This window comes from Rhinoderma darwinii, unplaced genomic scaffold, assembly GCF_050947455.1.
Source record: "Rhinoderma darwinii isolate aRhiDar2 unplaced genomic scaffold, aRhiDar2.hap1 Scaffold_1042, whole genome shotgun sequence".
In the NCBI taxonomy this organism is placed as follows: domain Eukaryota; kingdom Metazoa; phylum Chordata; class Amphibia; order Anura; family Rhinodermatidae; genus Rhinoderma; species Rhinoderma darwinii.
This window is the reverse complement of record NW_027461926.1, coordinates 58,599-78,615: the sequence shown is the minus strand read 5'-3', so window position 1 is coordinate 78,615 and position 20,017 is coordinate 58,599. Positions and strand designations below refer to the sequence as shown.

General features: G+C 38.3%; 1 protein-coding gene across 1 annotated transcript; it reads left to right on the top strand.

The window, feature by feature from the left end:
- Positions 1-576: 576 nt before the first annotated feature.
- LOC142698902 (tyrosine-protein kinase HCK-like) lies at positions 577-19,442 on the top strand. Its single transcript, XM_075847926.1, has 11 exons — positions 577-888; positions 10,010-10,040; positions 11,667-11,766; positions 12,367-12,465; positions 13,111-13,214; positions 14,057-14,206; positions 14,944-15,096; positions 17,139-17,398; positions 17,481-17,634; positions 18,193-18,324; positions 18,854-19,442. Exons 1-11 carry the CDS (start codon positions 778-780, stop codon positions 19,054-19,056), a joined length of 1,497 nt encoding a protein of 498 aa, XP_075704041.1. The 5' UTR covers positions 577-777; the 3' UTR covers positions 19,057-19,442.
- The last annotated feature ends 575 nt before the right edge of the window (positions 19,443-20,017 follow it).

Genomic DNA, 20,017 nt, shown 5'->3' with positions numbered 1-20,017 from the left:
CCCTGTCTTTGGGCGCTTCTGTCTCTGACCTCCCATTGACATCAATGGGAGGCAGAGAAAGCTTATTTCGCTGCGTTTTTTCCCGCCGCGCTCACTGGCCGCAGGCGAAAAACGCGGCAAACGACGTGCAGGCAGATCAAAATCTGCCTCAAAATTCCAGACGGAGTTTTGAGCCAGAATTTTCTGCCTGCAAAAAACTGTGTGTGAATAGGGCCTAAGGCTTCATTCACACTTTGCAGAAGTGGTCATGTATTTTTCATCAGTATTTTGAAGTCCAAATCAGGAGTGGATACAAAGAAGAGAAGACGTATGAATCTTTCTTACACATTCCTCCTGTGTTTAGGATCTACTATTGGTTTTGGCTTCAAAATATGGATTCAAACTCCTGACCATATCTGCAGTGTGTGAACGTGACCGAAGTCCCTCGTACCCCTGATCTCCGGTGCTCTCCGCGTGTTTGTTTCTCACCCACCAGTTCTGCATTTTTAGAAGGAAGCTCATTTCATGTAAATTCGGCTCTTGAAAAGAGAAGTTGTCGAGCAGTCGAGCCGTCAGCCATTCCGACAAGGTGTCACTTTTGACCTGCGCTGTCGACTAAAGTCACGTCCTATTCATTCCTTCTAGGAAAGCGCCGCGTCCGGTTTGGGAATCATGAAGTTGAATCTTTAGCGCCTCGTAGAAATATCAGGACTTCTCTGACGCTGCCGCTGTCACCCCCTCGCTGTCAATTCACCTACGGCACCCACTTCTCCTGGGCCCAACAACCGAGCCATCAGCATGGGCTGCATGAAATCCAAATCCGCTAATACGCCAGTCAAAACGTGGGACTCTGCGCCAAAGACAGAACCCGGACATTATGTGAAAGATCCCACATCTCCCAATGGAGCCGTAAGTACATAATATCATATATAATAACACTGTATACATTATAACTAGATCTATAGTATATAATAACACTGTATACATTATAACTAGATCTATAGTATATAATAACACTGTATACATTATAACTAGATCTATAGTATATAATAACACTGTATACATTATAACTAGATCTATAGTATATAATAACACTGTATACATTATAACTAGATCTATAGTATATAATAACACTGTATACATTATAACTAGATCTATAGTATATAATAACACTGTATACATTATAACTAGATATATAGTATATAATAACACTGTATACATTATAACTAGATCTATAGTATATAATAACACTGTATACATTATAACTAGATCTATAGTATATAATAACACTGTATACATTATAACTAGATATATAGTATATAATAACACTGTATACATTATAACTAGATCTATAGTATATAATAACACTGTATACATTATAACTAGATCTATAGTATATAATAACACTGTATACATTATAACTAGATATATAGTATATAATAACACTGTATACATTATAACTAGATCTATAGTATATAATAACACTGTATACATTATAACTAGATCTATATTATATAATAACACTGTATACATTATAACTAGATCTATAGTATATAATAACACTGTATACATTATAACTAGATCTATAGTATATAATAACACTGTATACATTATAACTAGATATATAGTATATAATAACACTGTATACATTATAACTAGATCTATAGTATATAATAACACTGTATACATTATAACTAGATCTATAGTATATAATAACACTGTATACATTATAACTAGATCTATAGTATATAATAACACTGTATACATTATAACTAGATCTATAGTATATAATAACACTGTATACATTATAACTAGATCTATAGTATATAATAACACTGTATACATTATAACTAGATATATAGTATATAATAACACTGTATACATTATAACTAGATCTATAGTATATAATAACACTGTATACATTATAACTAGATCTATAGTATATAATAACACTGTATACATTATAACTAGATCTATAGTATATAATAACACTGTATACATTATAACTAGATATATAGTATATAATAACACTGTATACATTATAACTAGATCTATAGTATATAATAACACTGTATACATTATAACTAGATATATAGTATATAACACTGTATACATTATACCTAGATCTATAGTATATAATAACACTGTATACATTATAACTAGATCTATAGTATATAATAACACTGTATACATTATAACTAGATCTATAGTATATAATAACACTGTATACATTATACCTAGATCTATAGTATATAATAACACTGTATACATTATAACTAGATCTATAGTATATAATAACACTGTATACATTATAACTAGATCTATAGTATATAATAACACTGTATACATTATAACTAGATCTATAGTATATAATAACACTGTATACATTATAACTAGATCTATAGTATATAATAACACTGTATACATTATAACTAGATCTATAGTATATAATAACACTGTATACATTATAACTAGATATATAGTATATAATAACACTGTATACATTATAACTAGATCTATAGTATATAACACTGTATACATTATAACTAGATCTATAGTATATAATAACACTGTATACATTATAACTAGATCTATAGTATATAATAACACTGTATACATTATAACTAGATCTATAGTATATAATAACACTGTATACATTATAACTGGATCTATAGTATATAATAACACTGTATACATTATAACTAGATCTATAGTATATAATAACACTGTATACATTATAACTGGATCTATAGTATATAATAACACTGTATACATTATAACTGGATCTATAGTATATAATAACACTGTATACATTATAACTAGATCTATAGTATATAATAACACTGTATACATTATAACTAGATCTATAGTATATAATAACACTGTATACATTATAACTAGATCTATAGTATATAATAACACTGTATACATTATAACTGGATCTATAGTATATAATAACACTGTATACATTATAACTAGATATATAGTATATAATAACACTGTATACATTATAACTAGATCTATAGTATATAATAACACTGTATACATTATAACTAGATCTATAGTATATAATAACACTGTATACATTATAACTGGATCTATAGTATATAATAACACTGTATACATTATAACTAGATCTATAGTATATAATAACACTGTATACATTATAACTAGATCTATAGTATATAATAACACTGTATACATTATAACTAGATCTATAGTATATAATAACACTGTATACATTATAACTAGATCTATAGTATATAATAACACTGTATACATTATAACTAGATCTATAGTATATAATAACACTGTATACATTATAACTAGATATATAGTATATAACACTGTATACATTATACCTAGATCTATAGTATATAATAACACTGTATACATTATAACTAGATCTATAGTATATAATAACACTGTATACATTATAACTAGATCTATAGTATATAATAACACTGTATACATTATAACTAGATCTATATTATATAATAACACTGTATACATTATAACTAGATATATAGTATATAACACTGTATACATTATACCTAGATCTATAGTATATAATAACACTGTATACATTATAACTAGATCTATAGTATATAATAACACTGTATACATTATAACTAGATATATAGTATATAATAACACTGTATACATTATAACTAGATCTATAGTATATAATAACACTGTATACATTATAACTAGATCTATAGTATATAATAACACTGTATACATTATAACTAGATATATAGTATATAACACTGTATACATTATAACTAGATCTATAGTATATAACACTGTATACATTATAACTAGATCTATAGTATATAATAACACTGTATACATTATAACTAGATCTATAGTATATAATAACACTGTATACATTATAACTGGATCTATAGTATATAATAACACTGTATACATTATAACTAGATCTATAGTATATAATAACACTGTATACATTATAACTAGATATATAGTATATAATAACACTGTATACATTATAACTAGATCTATAGTATATAATAACACTGTATACATTATAACTAGATATATAGTATATAACACTGTATACATTATAACTAGATCTATAGTATATAACACTGTATACATTATAACTAGATCTATAGTATATAATAACACTGTATACATTATAACTAGATCTATAGTATATAATAACACTGTATACATTATAACTGGATCTATAGTATATAATAACACTGTATACATTATAACTGGATCTATAGTATATAATAACACTGTATACATTATAACTAGATCTATATTATATAATAACACTGTATACATTATAACTAGATCTATAGTATATAACACTGTATACATTATAACTAGATCTATAGTATATAATAACACTGTATACATTATAACTAGATATATAGTATATAATAACACTGTATACATTATAACTAGATCTATAGTATATAATAACACTGTATACATTATAACTAGATCTATATTATATAATAACACTGTATACATTATAACTAGATCTATAGTATATAATAACACTGTATACATTATACCTAGATCTATAGTATATAATAACACTGTATACATTATAACTAGATCTATAGTATATAATAACACTGTATACATTATAACTAGATCTATAGTATATAATAACACTGTATACATTATAACTAGATCTATAGTATATAATAACACTGTATACATTATAACTAGATCTATAGTATATAATAACACTGTATACATTATAACTAGATCTATAGTATATAATAACACTGTATACATTATAACTAGATATATAGTATATAATAACACTGTATACATTATAACTAGATCTATAGTATATAATAACACTGTATACATTATAACTAGATATATAGTATATAATAACACTGTATACATTATAACTAGATATATAGTATATAACACTGTATACATTATAACTGGATCTATAGTATATAATAACACTGTATACATTATAACTAGATCTATAGTATATAATAACACTGTATACATTATAACTGGATCTATAGTATATAATAACACTGTATACATTATAACTAGATCTATAGTATATAATAACACTGTATACATTATAACTAGATCTATAGTATATAATAACACTGTATACATTATAACTAGATCTATAGTATATAATAACACTGTATACATTATAACTAGATCTATAGTATATAATAACACTGTATACATTATAACTAGATCTATAGTATATAATAACACTGTATACATTATAACTAGATCTATAGTATATAATAACACTGTATACATTATAACTAGATATATAGTATATAATAACACTGTATACATTATAACTAGATCTATAGTATATAATAACACTGTATACATTATAACTAGATATATAGTATATAATAACACTGTATACATTATAACTAGATCTATATTATATAATAACACTGTATACATTATAACTAGATCTATAGTATATAATAACACTGTATACATTATAACTAGATATATAGTATATAATAACACTGTATACATTATAACTAGATATATAGTATATAACACTGTATACATTATAACTGGATCTATAGTATATAATAACACTGTATACATTATAACTAGATCTATAGTATATAATAACACTGTATACATTATAACTAGATATATAGTATATAACACTGTATACATTATAACTGGATCTATAGTATATAATAACACTGTATACATTATAACTAGATCTATAGTATATAATAACACTGTATACATTATACCTAGATCTATAGTATATAATAACACTGTATACACTATAACTAGATCTATAGTATATAACACTGTATACATTATACCTAGATCTATAGTATATAATAACACTGTATACATTATAACTAGATCTATATTATATAATAACACTGTATACATTATAACTAGATATATAGTATATAACACTGTATACATTATAACTGGATCTATAGTATATAATAACACTGTATACATTATAACTAGATCTATAGTATATAATAACACTGTATACATTATAACTAGATCTATAGTATATAATAACACTGTATACATTATAACTAGATCTATAGTATATAATAACACTGTATACATTATAACTAGATCTATAGTATATAATAACACTGTATACATTATAACTAGATCTATAGTATATAATAACACTGTATACATTATAACTAGATCTATAGTATATAATAACACTGTATACAATATAACTAGTGACCGTATATACACATGACCATGAATGATGTCACAGGCTACAATGTTTGATGACATCACACCTTATAAGCTATTTACATTGTAATAACAGAAGATTGTGAGGGCCGTCCAACGTTAACACATCACTGTGCAATTTTCATGATATATCATTTTGCACCCAATTTATAACTCCTCATTTTATCACGAGGCGGGGGTCCTCAAACCCTTTTCTAGCAAGGGGTGTGGGGGGTTATTAATTTTGACACTATTGACTAAGGTGTAAAATTAGATACCAGTGAGGGTTTTGCATCCCGCCTAACCCGTTTTGCATGTGTTGAATGACCCGCTTTGTGTGACTATCATGTTGCCCCCATCCATTATTATGTCACATAACAGCCGCTTAATGCCCCAGTGTTCAAGTAGCCGGAGGACATGACCGTCAGTGTTCAGATTCAGCAGAAGTTTCTCAGAAGAGGTGTGGACCAAGAAACCACAAGTGCTATTTTCCAACTTCCCCTTATGTAAAACACAATATAATGGGTCTACGTTTCATATAATCTCATTTTGGATGGCTTGCCTTCACCTGCACATTTTATTATCATTTATGTTGCACAAAAGATCCAACTGTTAAAGCATTTCCATTGTATTTTGGCTACGGTGCTTCAGTTCCTGGTGTCCAGTGGCTTAATACCTAATTTACTGGTGTCTAATGGTGTATTGGTGCTCTCACTATATCCGTTACTTTCCCCAGTTCCTGTTCTGGAATTGTCTAGTATCCAGTGGTTTAGTGTCCTGGTGTCCAGTGGTTTAGCGTCCTGGTGTCTAGTGGTTCATTGTACCAACCCTGGTGTTCAGTGTCCCGGTCCTGGTGTCCAATGGTTCAGTGTCCCGGTCCTGGTGTCCATTGGTTCATTGTCCCGATTATGGTGTCCAGTGGTTGTGTTCTGGTTCGTGTGTACAGTGGTTTAGTGTCTCAGCCTTGGTGTCTAGAAGTTCAGTGTCCTAGTACTGGTGTCCAGTGGCTTAGTGTCCTGGTGTCTAGTGGTTCAGTCATTCAATCCTGGTGTCTAGTGGTTCATTGAAACCACTCCTGGTGTCCAATGGTTTAGTGTCCCTGTGTCCCGTGGTTTAGTGTCTTGGTGTCCAGTGGTTTAGTGTCCCTGTGTCCAGTGGTTTAGTGTCCCTGCGTCCAGTGGTTTAGTGTCCTGGTGACCAGTGTCTAGTTGTTTAGTGTCCCAGTCTAGGTGTTCAGTGGTTTAGTGTCCTGGTGTCCAGTGGTTTAGTGTCCTGGTGTCCAGTGGTTTAGTGTCCCTGTGTCCAGTGATTTAGTGTCCTGGTGTCCACTGGTTTAGTGTCCTAGTGTCTAGTGGTTTAGTGTCCCAGTCTGTGTGTTCAGTGGTTTAGTGTCCCTGTGTCCAGTGGTTTAGTGGCCTAGTGTCTAGTGGTTTGGTGTCCCAGTCTAGGTGTTCAGTGGTTTAGTGTTTTGTTGTCCAGTGGTTTGGTGTCCAGTGGTTTAGTGTCCCGGTGTACAGTGGTTTAATGTCCTGGTGTACAGTGGTTTAGTGTCCCGGAGTAGTGGTTTGGTGTCCTGGTGTACAGTGGTTTAGTGCCCAGTTCCTGTGTCTGATGGTTCAGTGTTCCAGTCCTTAGTGTTTAGTGTCCCTGGTGTTTAGTGTCCATCCCTGGAGTAACGGTCTGTTGGGTGACACTGGGCCGTTAATTGAAGCGCTCGGTACCCCCTCTGCAGATATACAAAGCAGACTAAAACCATCTGAGGAGTCATCTCTTGTGGCTTTCGGTGTGAGCTGCGGCTTTGTCCTGCCAGAAAACGTCCTGTAGAATTGTGTTAGCTTCCACAGGGGACATGATGTTGATCACCACAATAGATCCAGGAGCTCTTCCTGTGCGTTGAATGGCAGAATGTTGCAAAAACTGAATACCATGGGTCAAGTAGGCATGTGGGGTATCTAACCAACCTCCTTGAACATGTAGAGGAATCCCATGGGTATACTGAATGGCAGGAGCACTATATGACCGTTATATAGGAAAAGGGACATCGTTCCTAATAGCAGAAGGAGCGGCTGTCATCTGGCATAAAAAATAAATACCTGGAATGTGTATATTCACAGACGGCATACCGAACAGCAGAGCTTTATATGAGAGCTCCTTATAATCCTGTGGGAGTGGGTCTATATCTGACAGTTCCTCTATTCCCTAATACGAAAAGGAGCGGCTGTCATCTGTTATATAGACTGAATAAAAGAATGTACAATATATTTTTACAAATTATTTTCAGAATGGTGGAACTCTGTATAAAAGCTCTGGACAATCACATTTGGGCGGGGTTGCATTTGATAGCCAGCCTCTCCATTCCCTAATAACAGAAGGAGCGGCTGTCATCCGGTATAGAGAATGAATAGCTGAAATGTATCTATTTTCAAAGGGTCTCCTGAAGGGCGGAGCTCTATGTGAGAGCTCCTGACAATCACAATAAAGGGGGGGGGGGTGCACTTGACAGCCTCTCCATTCCTTATTGATGTATAGAATAACCTAAAAGCACTCCTTTCCTTATTAGCAGAAGGAGCGGCTGTCATCTGGTAAAGAGAATGAATAGCTGGAATGTATCTATTTACAAAGGGTATCCTGTATGGCATAGCTCTGTATGAGAGCTCCTGACAATCACATTGAGGAGGGTTGCATCACACAGCCTCTCTAATCGTTAGTAACAGAAGGAGCGGCTGTCATCTGTCATACAGAATTAATACAAGAATGTACAGTATATATTTACAAATTATTTTCGGAATGGCAGAACTATGTATACAAGCTCTTGACAATCACATTGGGGCCGGGGTGCATTTGACAGCCTCTCCATTCCCTAATAGCAGAAGGAACGGCTGTCATCTGGTAAAGAGAAGGAATAGCTGGAATGTATCTATTTACAAAAGGCATCCTGAATGGCAGAGCTCTGTATGAGAGCGCCTGACAATCACATTGGGGAGGGTTGCATCACACAGCCTCTCTAATCCATAGTAACAGAAGGAGCGGCTGTCATCTATCATACAGAATGAATAGCAAAGTATCATTTAGAGGTAAAAATCACAATTAGGATTTCCCATAGCAGGCACAAAGCAGGAACTAAGAGCAAGCAAAATTCCTCAAGAGTTCTTCCTGGCATTGATGAATAATTCTCGTTACATACTGAATACCGTTTCCTCATTCTCATTGAACGCTTCCCATTTGCAAAATCCTCTTGTCTTGCATAAAGTGGAGATTTCATTTAATTACCTGCAGGGAAATTAAACCGATGTTTTGGAAATCCCCTCATTAGAAACGCGTCGGCTTTGCAAGCCGGCGCCAAAACGTAATAAGTTATTGCAATAAACCCCGATTGCTTCATTCCAGCAGTGAACGGAAGTTCTGACACTTCCCCAAATTCTCATGTAAATGGTCTCCACATCTTCGTCTTACAGAAATAGTAATGATTTTACCAAGGAATCGCCGGACGAGCAGCTCCATAAGATGATGCAATCACTGACCCACTCCCCTTATAAGCAGTAGTAAATCGGACTACAACCCCCACCCGCCCACATGTGGATTATAGCCCATAGGAGATCCCTGCACCTTCTTACTGGCGTGTGGGGGAAGGGATGTGACACCTTGGGCCCCACAATGTAGCAATTACAACAAAGTTTGTCGGGTGTGAGATCCCGCGGGGGGCACTTTAGCCCGCTATATATTTTCTGGTCATTGTTGTTGTTCTGTGAGGTTTTTATGATTATTTGTGTCCTTCCGTCAGACAATGATTCCTCTTTTTGTATCGATTATTTTACAGAATAAACAAAAAGAGAGCTCCAGCGGGGGAGGTGAGTGACCTGTATTGTGACTTTAAATGAGCCTTAGGCCAAATTCGCACGAACAAAGGGGGAAACTCGGACATGAAGTTTCCCATGTCCGAGGTGCCCCCGTTTTGACGGATCCCCATAGACTTGGGTCTGTGGAGGGATCCGTGAAAATGGAACAAAATAAGACACGTTCTATTTTTCAACGGACCCTTCAAACGGTCCATAGAAACAACGGCCGCGTGAACGGCCCCATTGAAACACATGCGTCCGTGTGATTGCCGGTTTAATGGCCGTCATACCGACGTACTCTACGGTCGTCTGAATTCAGCCTTATAGAAATACTAGACAAAGAAAGTGAAGCAATTGTCACATCACAAGCAATCATTTCATATAATACAATTCAGTAACAGTTCATGATGGGGATTGTAGTGCTGTCACGTTCATTGAGGATTAGATACAGCAGCTCAGCAGGCAGTATCACACACGATAGGATTAGATACACAGCTCAGAGGACAGTATCACACATGATAGGATTAGATACACAGCTCAGCAGACAGTATCACACATGATAGGATTAGATACAGCAGCTCAGCAGGCAGTATCACACACGATAGGATTAGATACACAGCTCAGAGGACAGTATCACACATGATAGGATTAGATACACAGCTCAGCAGACAGTATCACACATGATAGGATTAGATACAGCAGCTCAGAGGACAGTATCACACATGATAGGATTAGATACACAGCTCAGCAGACAGTATCACACATGATAGGATTAGATACAGCAGCTCAGCAGGCAGTATCACACATGATAGGATTAGATACACAGCTCAGAGGACAGTATCACACATGATAGGATTAGATACACAGCTCAGCAGACCGTATCGCACATGATAGGATTAGATACACAGCTCAGCAGACCGTATCGCACATGATAGGATTAGATACACAGCTCAGCAGACAGTATCACACATGATAGGATTAGATACACCAGCTCAGCAGGCAGTGTCACACATGATAGGATTAGATACAGGGCCCAGCAGACAGTATCACACATGATCGGATTAGATACACAGCTAAGCAGACAGTATCACACATGATAGGATTAGATACAGTGGCTCAGCAGACAGTATCACACATGATGGAATTAGATACACAGCTCAGCAGACAGTATCACACATGATAGGATTAGATACAGTGGCTCAGCAGACAGTATCACACATGATAGGATTAGATACACAGCTCAGCAGACAGTATTACACCATATAGGAATAGATACACGGCTCAGCAGGCAGTATCACATGATAGGATTAGATACACAGCTCAGCAGACAGTATCACACATGATAGGATTAGATACACAGCGCAGCAGACAGTATTACACCATATAGGAATAGATACACGGCTCAGCAGGCAGTATCACACACGATAGGATTAGATACACAGCTCAGCAGACCGTATCACACATGATAGGATTAGATATAGGGGTCAGCAGACAGTATCACACCAGATAGGATTAGATACAGTGGCTCAGTAGAGTATCACACATGACAGGATTAGATACACAGTCTCTGCAGCACATGATGGAGACTGTAGTGCCGTGCGGTGCAGGGAATATTCTGATGTTTGTGTTTGCTCGCAGGCAATGATCCTGTCACCTTCGTGGCTTTATACGATTATGACGCCGTGCACCCCGATGATCTGACGTTTCAGAAAGGAGATAATTTACAGTTACTGGAGGAGTAAGTAGCAGAGGACAATTCTAAATACTAATCACAAAGAACATAAGACCCCGGCACAGACCCAAATCCCACAAGATCCTTTACTTTTATGCGGAGTTCATACTACGCAGATATTTCAGGTTTACAGCCACATGTTCATTAGTGACATCGATTAAACTTCATACTTTGCTTTTTAACTCAGCGCAATTCTAGGATTTACTGCGGCAAATCCACGGCAAAAACAGCCTGAATAAATGTGGATCTGCAGACTTTTTTTTCGGGTGGCGTAGATAATGCAGCTTTGTGCCCCTCCTTACTGCAAAGTGTGAACCTGACATTAAAGAGAGCTGAACACTGCCACCTAGTGGTCGCAATGCAATAAGCTACTAGACTGGAAACCAACGGTTGTTACCTGTTTGTGGAGCATGTAATTCTCTCTCAGTGCAGCAAGCACTGATCTTGCGGAAATAATTAATTAGGGGTTTAATACACTAGGAAACTCTGTTCTTTGTACCGGAGTTTCCCTTTAACTAAGCTTTACCGTTTCACTTGTACTTGTCAAACATACAGGACACGTAATATTACAGACAGCTTGGGCATAACCTCTTCTTCTTGCTGTAGGTCCGGGGAATGGTGGAGAGCCCGCTTGACTCGTACAGGAGAAGAAGGTTATATACCAGGCAATTATGTGGTACAGGTCAACTCCCTGGAGTCTGAAGAGTGAGTATCCCGACCCCCTCCATGTCTCTGCTTTAGTTGCCTTAAAGGTTTGCCCGTAATTAGGTTCTGCTTTTTATTTTTCCGCCGAAACAGTGCCACTCTTGTCCATAGGCTCTGTCTGGTACTGCAGCTTGGCCTCAGAATGAGTGCAGAAAACCCATTTAAGCCTTAAATCCGATATACGTGCAACCATATAATAATTTTGGCCTTTTTGAGGCTCGGCAGGACAGATAAAATCAGCAGAAAATGTTAGATATATTATTACCTATTGTTGATACCTATTGTTTTATATTTTTCTTACTCTAAATAGGTATGAAATTCTGCACTGATGAGTTGCATAACATGTCTTCATAGCAGCCGGAGCTTCATGTTCCTGATTCAAAGCTCCGAAACCCTCTACTTCCCTTCTTACAACCATAGAGTTAAATTATAAATTTCTGTCTGCTTGCAGTCACCACTAGGGGGAGCTTATGAGCTCGCTGCATACACATGTAATATTGAGTACATTGAGATATATATAAAGCTCTTACAGTGGCTCCTACAATAATAAAAAAGCTGTCATATAGCCCTGGATTTTTCTCTTTGCAAGTCTTCAGGTTTATATTTGGAGAATGGAGAATTCCTCTAAATGTTCTATTTCCGCAGATGGTATTTCAAAGGCGTTGGTCGAAAAGAGGCCGAGCGACAGCTGCTGTCCTCCGAGAACCAGAGTGGAGCGTTCATGATACGGGACAGTGAGACTATGAAGGGTGAGTGTGTGTGAAGTTTGGATATGACATGTAGGGTGTTCTAGACGTGAACACACAAAACTAGAAACCAGCGTTGATACGGGAATCGGGGGAGGCCGAACTATCAGACCAGACAAAATATATAGAGAGGAACACTCTGCAGGTTGAACTGGTCTTTATAACATGATGTCTAATCCTCTAGTTACATCCAGAGCTGCATTTACTATTCTTTCAGTTCTCGGGCTGCAGACTTTAACATCTCATTTCTGGCTCCTGCTGGTTCAGTGTCTTTATGCAACATGCCCTGTGCTGGTGCATTTTGGGAGATTAGGACTTGATACCAAACAAGGTGCATTTGGGTTTTTTTCCCCTTGGATTACGGAGAGAAATCTTGTATATGGCATCAAAATAGTCTTGGCTGCACACGGCTTTATTGTACTATACATTGCGAGTCCCAGGAAAATGCAGACAATTTCATATGCCTTGGTACTAGACTGACCCCACCACCAGAGGGCAGTGTAGGCCGTTTTTTCCCTACATGCGTTGTATGGATTTACAAATCTCTGAACCTATTTATAGGGCCATATAGACCCCACGAGTGTTCTTTGGGGCATATATTTTTTCTGTATACTTTTTTTTTCTTTAACTATATAGGAATCGTAGTCTGCTGTATTTTCCTATATAGGGAGATACAGAAAAGAAAAAAAATGTATACCTTGCGGTATGTTTTTATTTTTTGTATAATGGGAGCCTATGGGCGACAGTGTTGTACATGGACCGTGAACGCAGTGTGAACAGAGCCTTATTTAGAGTTGCACTGAGGTTATTTTCTGGATATCTCACCTCCTGTAATATTTTTTCAGGTTGTTATTCGCTTTCGGTCAGAGACGTCACCACTCAGTCTGGAAACATGGTGAAGCATTACAAGATCCGCACTCTGGATAATGGAGGTTTCTACGTCTCCCCTCGGAAAACGTTCAGCTCTCTGCAGGAACTGGTCAGCTACTATAAAAGTGAGCCAAGCAATGATTGGTTAATAAAAAAAAAAAAAAACTTATTTAAAGGGAACATGCACCTCTGGTCTTCATGTTACCTACAATACCGGCTTATACTGATCTACTTAAAGGGGATGTCCAGGATTAGAAAAACATGGCGCCCTTTTTCCAGAAACAGCACCACACCTGTCTATGGGTTGTGTCTGGTACTGCAACTCGGCTTTTTTTTTATAGTGAATGGGGCTGAGCTCGAATAGCAGACACAACCTGTGAACAGGGGTATCACTGTGTTTGGGAAAAAGCAGCCATGTTTTTCTAATCCTGGATAACCCCTTTAAATTAAAGGGGCCTTCCAGTTTTATGTAAATAAAGCTTAATCACAGTTTTAATGAAAAGTTCTACAGCTTTCTAATATACTTTGTGTTTCAATTCCTTACACTTTTCAAGATCACTGCTTTGTCAGTGAATGGACACTATGTCTGTTTACATATAGAGGCTGAAAAGCCACCCTGATTAGGTTCTGCTCACACAGCTGCAGGGCTCGTTACGAGAGAGAGCTCTGGTGTACTGTAACAAGCCCTGTACCTGTGTGAGCAGCAGGTTTAAGGCTTTGGATGTAAATATTAATGTTCCTATTTATTGACAGGAAGCAGAGATCTTGAACATGTTAGGAACTTTTCTTAATACACATTTAAGGACTGAGATTTACGCAGGATTTGTATTTATTTTATCTTATTTATTTTATTTCTTCGTAGATAATATGGACGGGCTGTGCCAATGTCTCACCGTGCCCTGTAAGACGGCTCGTCCACAGAAACCATGGGAGAAGGATGCCTGGGAGGTCGCCAGGGAAGCACTGAAACTGGAGAAGAAGCTCGGAGCTGGACAGTTTGGAGATGTTTGGTTGGGTAAGTGCTCAGCAGACCGTATCACACATGATAGGATTAGATACACAGCTCAGCAGCTAGTATCACACATGATAGGATTAGATACAGCAGCTCAGCAGACAGTATCACACATGATAGGATTAGATACAGCAGCTCAGCAGACAGTATCACACATGATAGGATTAGATACACAGCTCAGCAGACCGTATCACACATGATAGGATTAGATACAGCGGCTCAGCAGGCAGTATCACACATGATGGGATTAGATACACAGCTCAGCAGACCGTATCACACATGATAGGATTAGATACACAGCTCAGCAGACAGTATCACACATGATAGGATTAGATACAGCAGCTCAGCAGACAGTATCACACATGATAGGATTAGATACACAGCTCAGCAGACCGTATCACACATGATAGGATTAGATACAGCGGCTCAGCAGGCAGTATCACACATGATAGGATTAGATACACAGCTCAGCAGACCGTATCACACATGATAGGATTAGATACACAGCTCAGCAGACAGTATCACACATGATAGGATTAGATACAGCAGCTCAGCAGACAGTATCACACATGATAGGATTAGATACACAGCTCAGCAGACCGTATCACACATGATAGGATTAGATACAGCAGCTCAGCAGACAGTATCACACATGATAGGATTAGATACACAGCTCAGCAGACAGTATCACACATGATAGGATTAGATGCAGAAGCTCAGCAGACAGTATCACACATGATAGGATTAGATACAACAGCTCAGCAGACCGTAACACACATGATAGGATTAGATACACGGCTCAGCAGACAGTATCACACATGATAGGATTAGATACACGGCTCAGCAGCCAGTATCACACATGATAGGATTAGATACACGGCTCAGCAGCCAGTATCACACATGATAGGATTAGATACATGGCTCAGCAGCCAGTATCACACATGATAGGATTAGATACAACAGCTCAGCAGACAGTATCACACATGATAGGATTAGATACATGGCTCAGCAGCCAGTATCACACATGATAGGATTAGATACAACAGCTCAGCAGACAGTATCACACATGATAGGATTAGATACAACAGCTCAGCAGACTGTATCACACATGATAGGATTAGATACAAGAGCTCAGCAGACAGTATCACACATGATAGGATTAGATACACGGCTCAGCAGCCAGTATCACACATGATAGGATTAGATACATGGCTCAGCAGCCAGTATCACACATGATAGGATTAGATACAACAGCTCAGCAGACAGTATCACACATGATAGGATTAGATACATGGCTCAGCAGCCAGTATCACACATGATAGGATTAGATACAACAGCTCAGCAGACAGTATCACACATGATAGGATTAGATACATGGCTCAGCAGCCAGTATCACACATGATAGGATTAGATACAACAGCTCAGCAGACAGTATCACACATGATAGGATTAGATACAACAGCTCAGCAGACCGTAACACACATGATAGGATTAGATACACAGCTCAGCAGACAGTATCACACATGATAGGATTAGATACACGGCTCAGCAGCCAGTATCACACATGATAGGATTAGATACATGGCTCAGCAGCCAGTATCACACATGATAGGATTAGATACAACAGCTCAGCAGACAGTATCACACATGATAGGATTAGATACATGGCTCAGCAGCCAGTATCACACATGATAGGATTAGATACAACAGCTCAGCAGACAGTATCACACATGATAGGATTGGATACAGCGGCTGAGCAGACAGTATCACACATGATAGGATTGGATACAGCAGCTCAGCAGACTGTATCACACATGATAGGATTAGATACAAGAGCTCAGCAGACAGTATCACACATGATAGGATTAGATACAGCAGATCAGCAGACAGTATCACACATGATAGGATTAGATACACAGCTCAGCAGACAGTATCACACATGATAGGATTAGATACACAGCTCAGCAGACAGTATCACACATGATAGGCTTAGATACTCCTGCTAACAGATATATACTCACCTTTGCGCCATCCCTCGACCACAGCAACATACAATGGACATACACAGGTCGCTGTGAAAACCATGAAGCAGGGCAGTATGTCTCCTGAGGCCTTTCTGGAAGAAGCCAACCTGATGAAGACTTTGCAGCACGACCGCCTTGTTCGCCTTCACGCCGTAGTAACCAAGGAAGAGCCCATATTTATCATTACTGAATATATGGAGAAGGGCAGCCTCCTAGACTTCCTCAAGAGCCAGGAGGGGAATTACCTGTCGCTGCCGCAGCTGATCGACTTCTCCGCCCAGGTGAGGCTCACAGACCCGGTCAGTGCGCTCATCCCCCAGATCTTCTCACATTGTATATTATATTCCTGATTTTTACACACAGATTGCAGAGGGAATGTGGTTTATTGAACAGAAGAATTACATCCACCGGGATCTGAGAGCCGCAAACTGCCTGGTATCCGCAGCCATGGCGTGTAAAATTGCAGACTTTGGCTTAGCCCGAGTGATCGAGGATAGCGAGTATACGGCACGAGAGGGTAAATATCAGCGCGGTAATGAGTCTGGGGACAGGCGGAGCGCTCATCGGCACAAGTACCTGCTAAGCTGGGCATATGCCCACTTTGCTCGAAGTGAGGGGGTTACACTGTCCAGAAATATGTTCCACAAGTTAGAGGGAAGGCACGTCGCCCGCTGCACCACTGACTAACAGCTGTCAAATTTGTTTTGCAAAATTGAGATGATGTCGGTGTGAAGCGCATATCTGATCACATCATTGGTGGCAAGACTTGGGAGACACCGTTAGGTAGGGGGCGCTATATGGGTGAACAGCGGTAAGGTTGGTAAAAGGAAAACTGTGGCAGACATTGTAACCGGTGCAACGTGGCAGGTATTGTAAGGGGGACAATGTTTTGGGCCACAGTGGCTGGCAATGTAAAGAGAGGGCACAGTGCATGGCATTGTAAGAGGGGTACTGTTTAAGGGTACAGCGGCTGGTTTTGTAAGAGGAGCAGTGTAAAGGTGGCGCAGTGGCTGGCATAGTCAGCACCTGTGCAGATAAAACTATTCTTGGTAACGATTGTTCTTCTCCCCACCAGGAGCTAAATTCCCCATTAAATGGACGGCGCTCGAGGCTGCAAACTACGGCTCCTTCACCATCAAATCTGACGTCTGGTCATTTGGCATCTTAATGACTGAAATTATCACATATGGAAGGACCCCGTATCCAGGTGAGAGCTTTGTAGCCGTTTTTAGTGTAAGTTGGCATTTTGTGGGCTGAACCACTTAAAGGGGCTTTCCACTACCGGACAACTGATAGGTCATCAGTATATGATCGGTGCGGGTCCGACACCCAGACCCCGCACCGATCAGCTGCTCCGGTTGCCTGCGGGCATCGGATGTCTTTGCACAGTATGCAATGTATGGAGCCGGAAGCAGTTGACTCCGCACGTTGCATAGCGGCCGTGATGCAGAACTGCAGCTCTGCTCCTATTCACTTGAATACTGCAGCTCGGACGCTATTCCGTGACCGGAGCCATCTGCTTCCAGCATGGACGTCCGGTGCCTGGAGGCAGCCGAAGCAGCTGATCGGTGGGGGGTCCGGACCCGCACCAATAATATACTGATGACCAATCCAGTAGATAGATCATCAGTAGTCCGGTAGTGGACAACCTCTTTAAAATTCACTAGGAATCAGAACCTTGACTGACAGATGGGCCGTGGGTGCGACGTCACTAAAATTCTTTGCACTTTTTCCAGGAATGTCTAATTTGGAAGTAATCACCGCTCTGGAGCGTGGGTATCGCATGCCGTGCCCAGCCAACTGCCCCCAAGAGTTTTATGGCATTATGATGCAGTGCTGGCAACAAAACCCAGAGCAGCGACCAACCTTTGAATATCTGCAAGGTGTCCTGGAGGATTTCTTCACTGCCACGGAAAGCCAGTACCAGCAGCAGCCATGATAAGTGCCCGGTCATGTGCCAATACCACTGACTATCCAGATCTATGACACAACCGCATCATCTCAATCCACAAGTCATCTGTAGAGCGATATATACTGTTACGGAAACAATTGAATTAGGGATCAACTTAATGCTTCTCACCCATTATGGTTTACCGCCTATTAACACCTCTGCATTGCCTTATGTAGTTCTCTGCCAATCAAATGACAGGTCAATTATGTAAATTGTTACGTTAACGGAGAAGTATGATTAATAGTTATAAGTACAGAATTTTATATTTTCCTACCTAATGTGATAACAGAAAAAGGTTTTTTTTTTATTGTGCTGGTGTAGTACCCAGCTCTGCCTGTAGAGGGTGCTGTATTGTTAAAGAAAATGTTTCGCTTAAAGGGTAACTAAACGTTCAACAAACTTCTGACATGTCACAGTGACATGTCAGTAGTTTTGATTGATGGGGGACTGAGCACTGAGACCCCCGCCGATCGATAAAAAAAGTGGCAGAAGTGCTGGTGTGAGTTCTGAGATTCGTTTCTGTTCAGCTTTTTCCGGAGTACAGGCTCATAGACTTTCTATTGAGCCCGTACTCCTCTACATTGAATTCCAGAAAAAGCCGAACAGTAACTAAGGTCAGCGCTCACACGAGCACTTCTGCGGCTTCGTTTTAGCGACCGGTGGGGGTCTCAGTGCTCGAACTCTCACCAATCAAAACTTATGTCACTATGACATGTCAGAAGTTAGTTGAATGATTAGTTACCCTTTAAATCCAACCTGCACTATCCACATTGTTCATATGGTGTTGTGGTTATAGGCCATGAGCCATTTTAGCAGCAGCATGTATACTGGAGACTCTGAACCAGCAGTGTGTATACTGGAGACTCTGAACCAGCAGCGTGTATACTGGAGACTCTGAACCAGCAGTGTGTATACTGGAGACTCTGAACCAGCAGTGTGTATACTGGAG

Bases quoted from the DNA above. Each gene is read 5' to 3' on its own strand.
- LOC142698902 (XM_075847926.1), top strand. From the start codon at position 778: ATGGGCTGCATGAAATCCAAATCCGCTAATACGCCAGTCAAAACGTGG. The intron at 11,767-12,366 runs GTAAGTAGCAGA...TTCTTGCTGTAG, and splicing joins AATTTACAGTTACTGGAGGA to GTCCGGGGAATGGTGGAGAG. The intron at 17,635-18,192 runs GTAAATATCAGC...TCTCCCCACCAG, and splicing joins CGAGTATACGGCACGAGAGG to GAGCTAAATTCCCCATTAAA.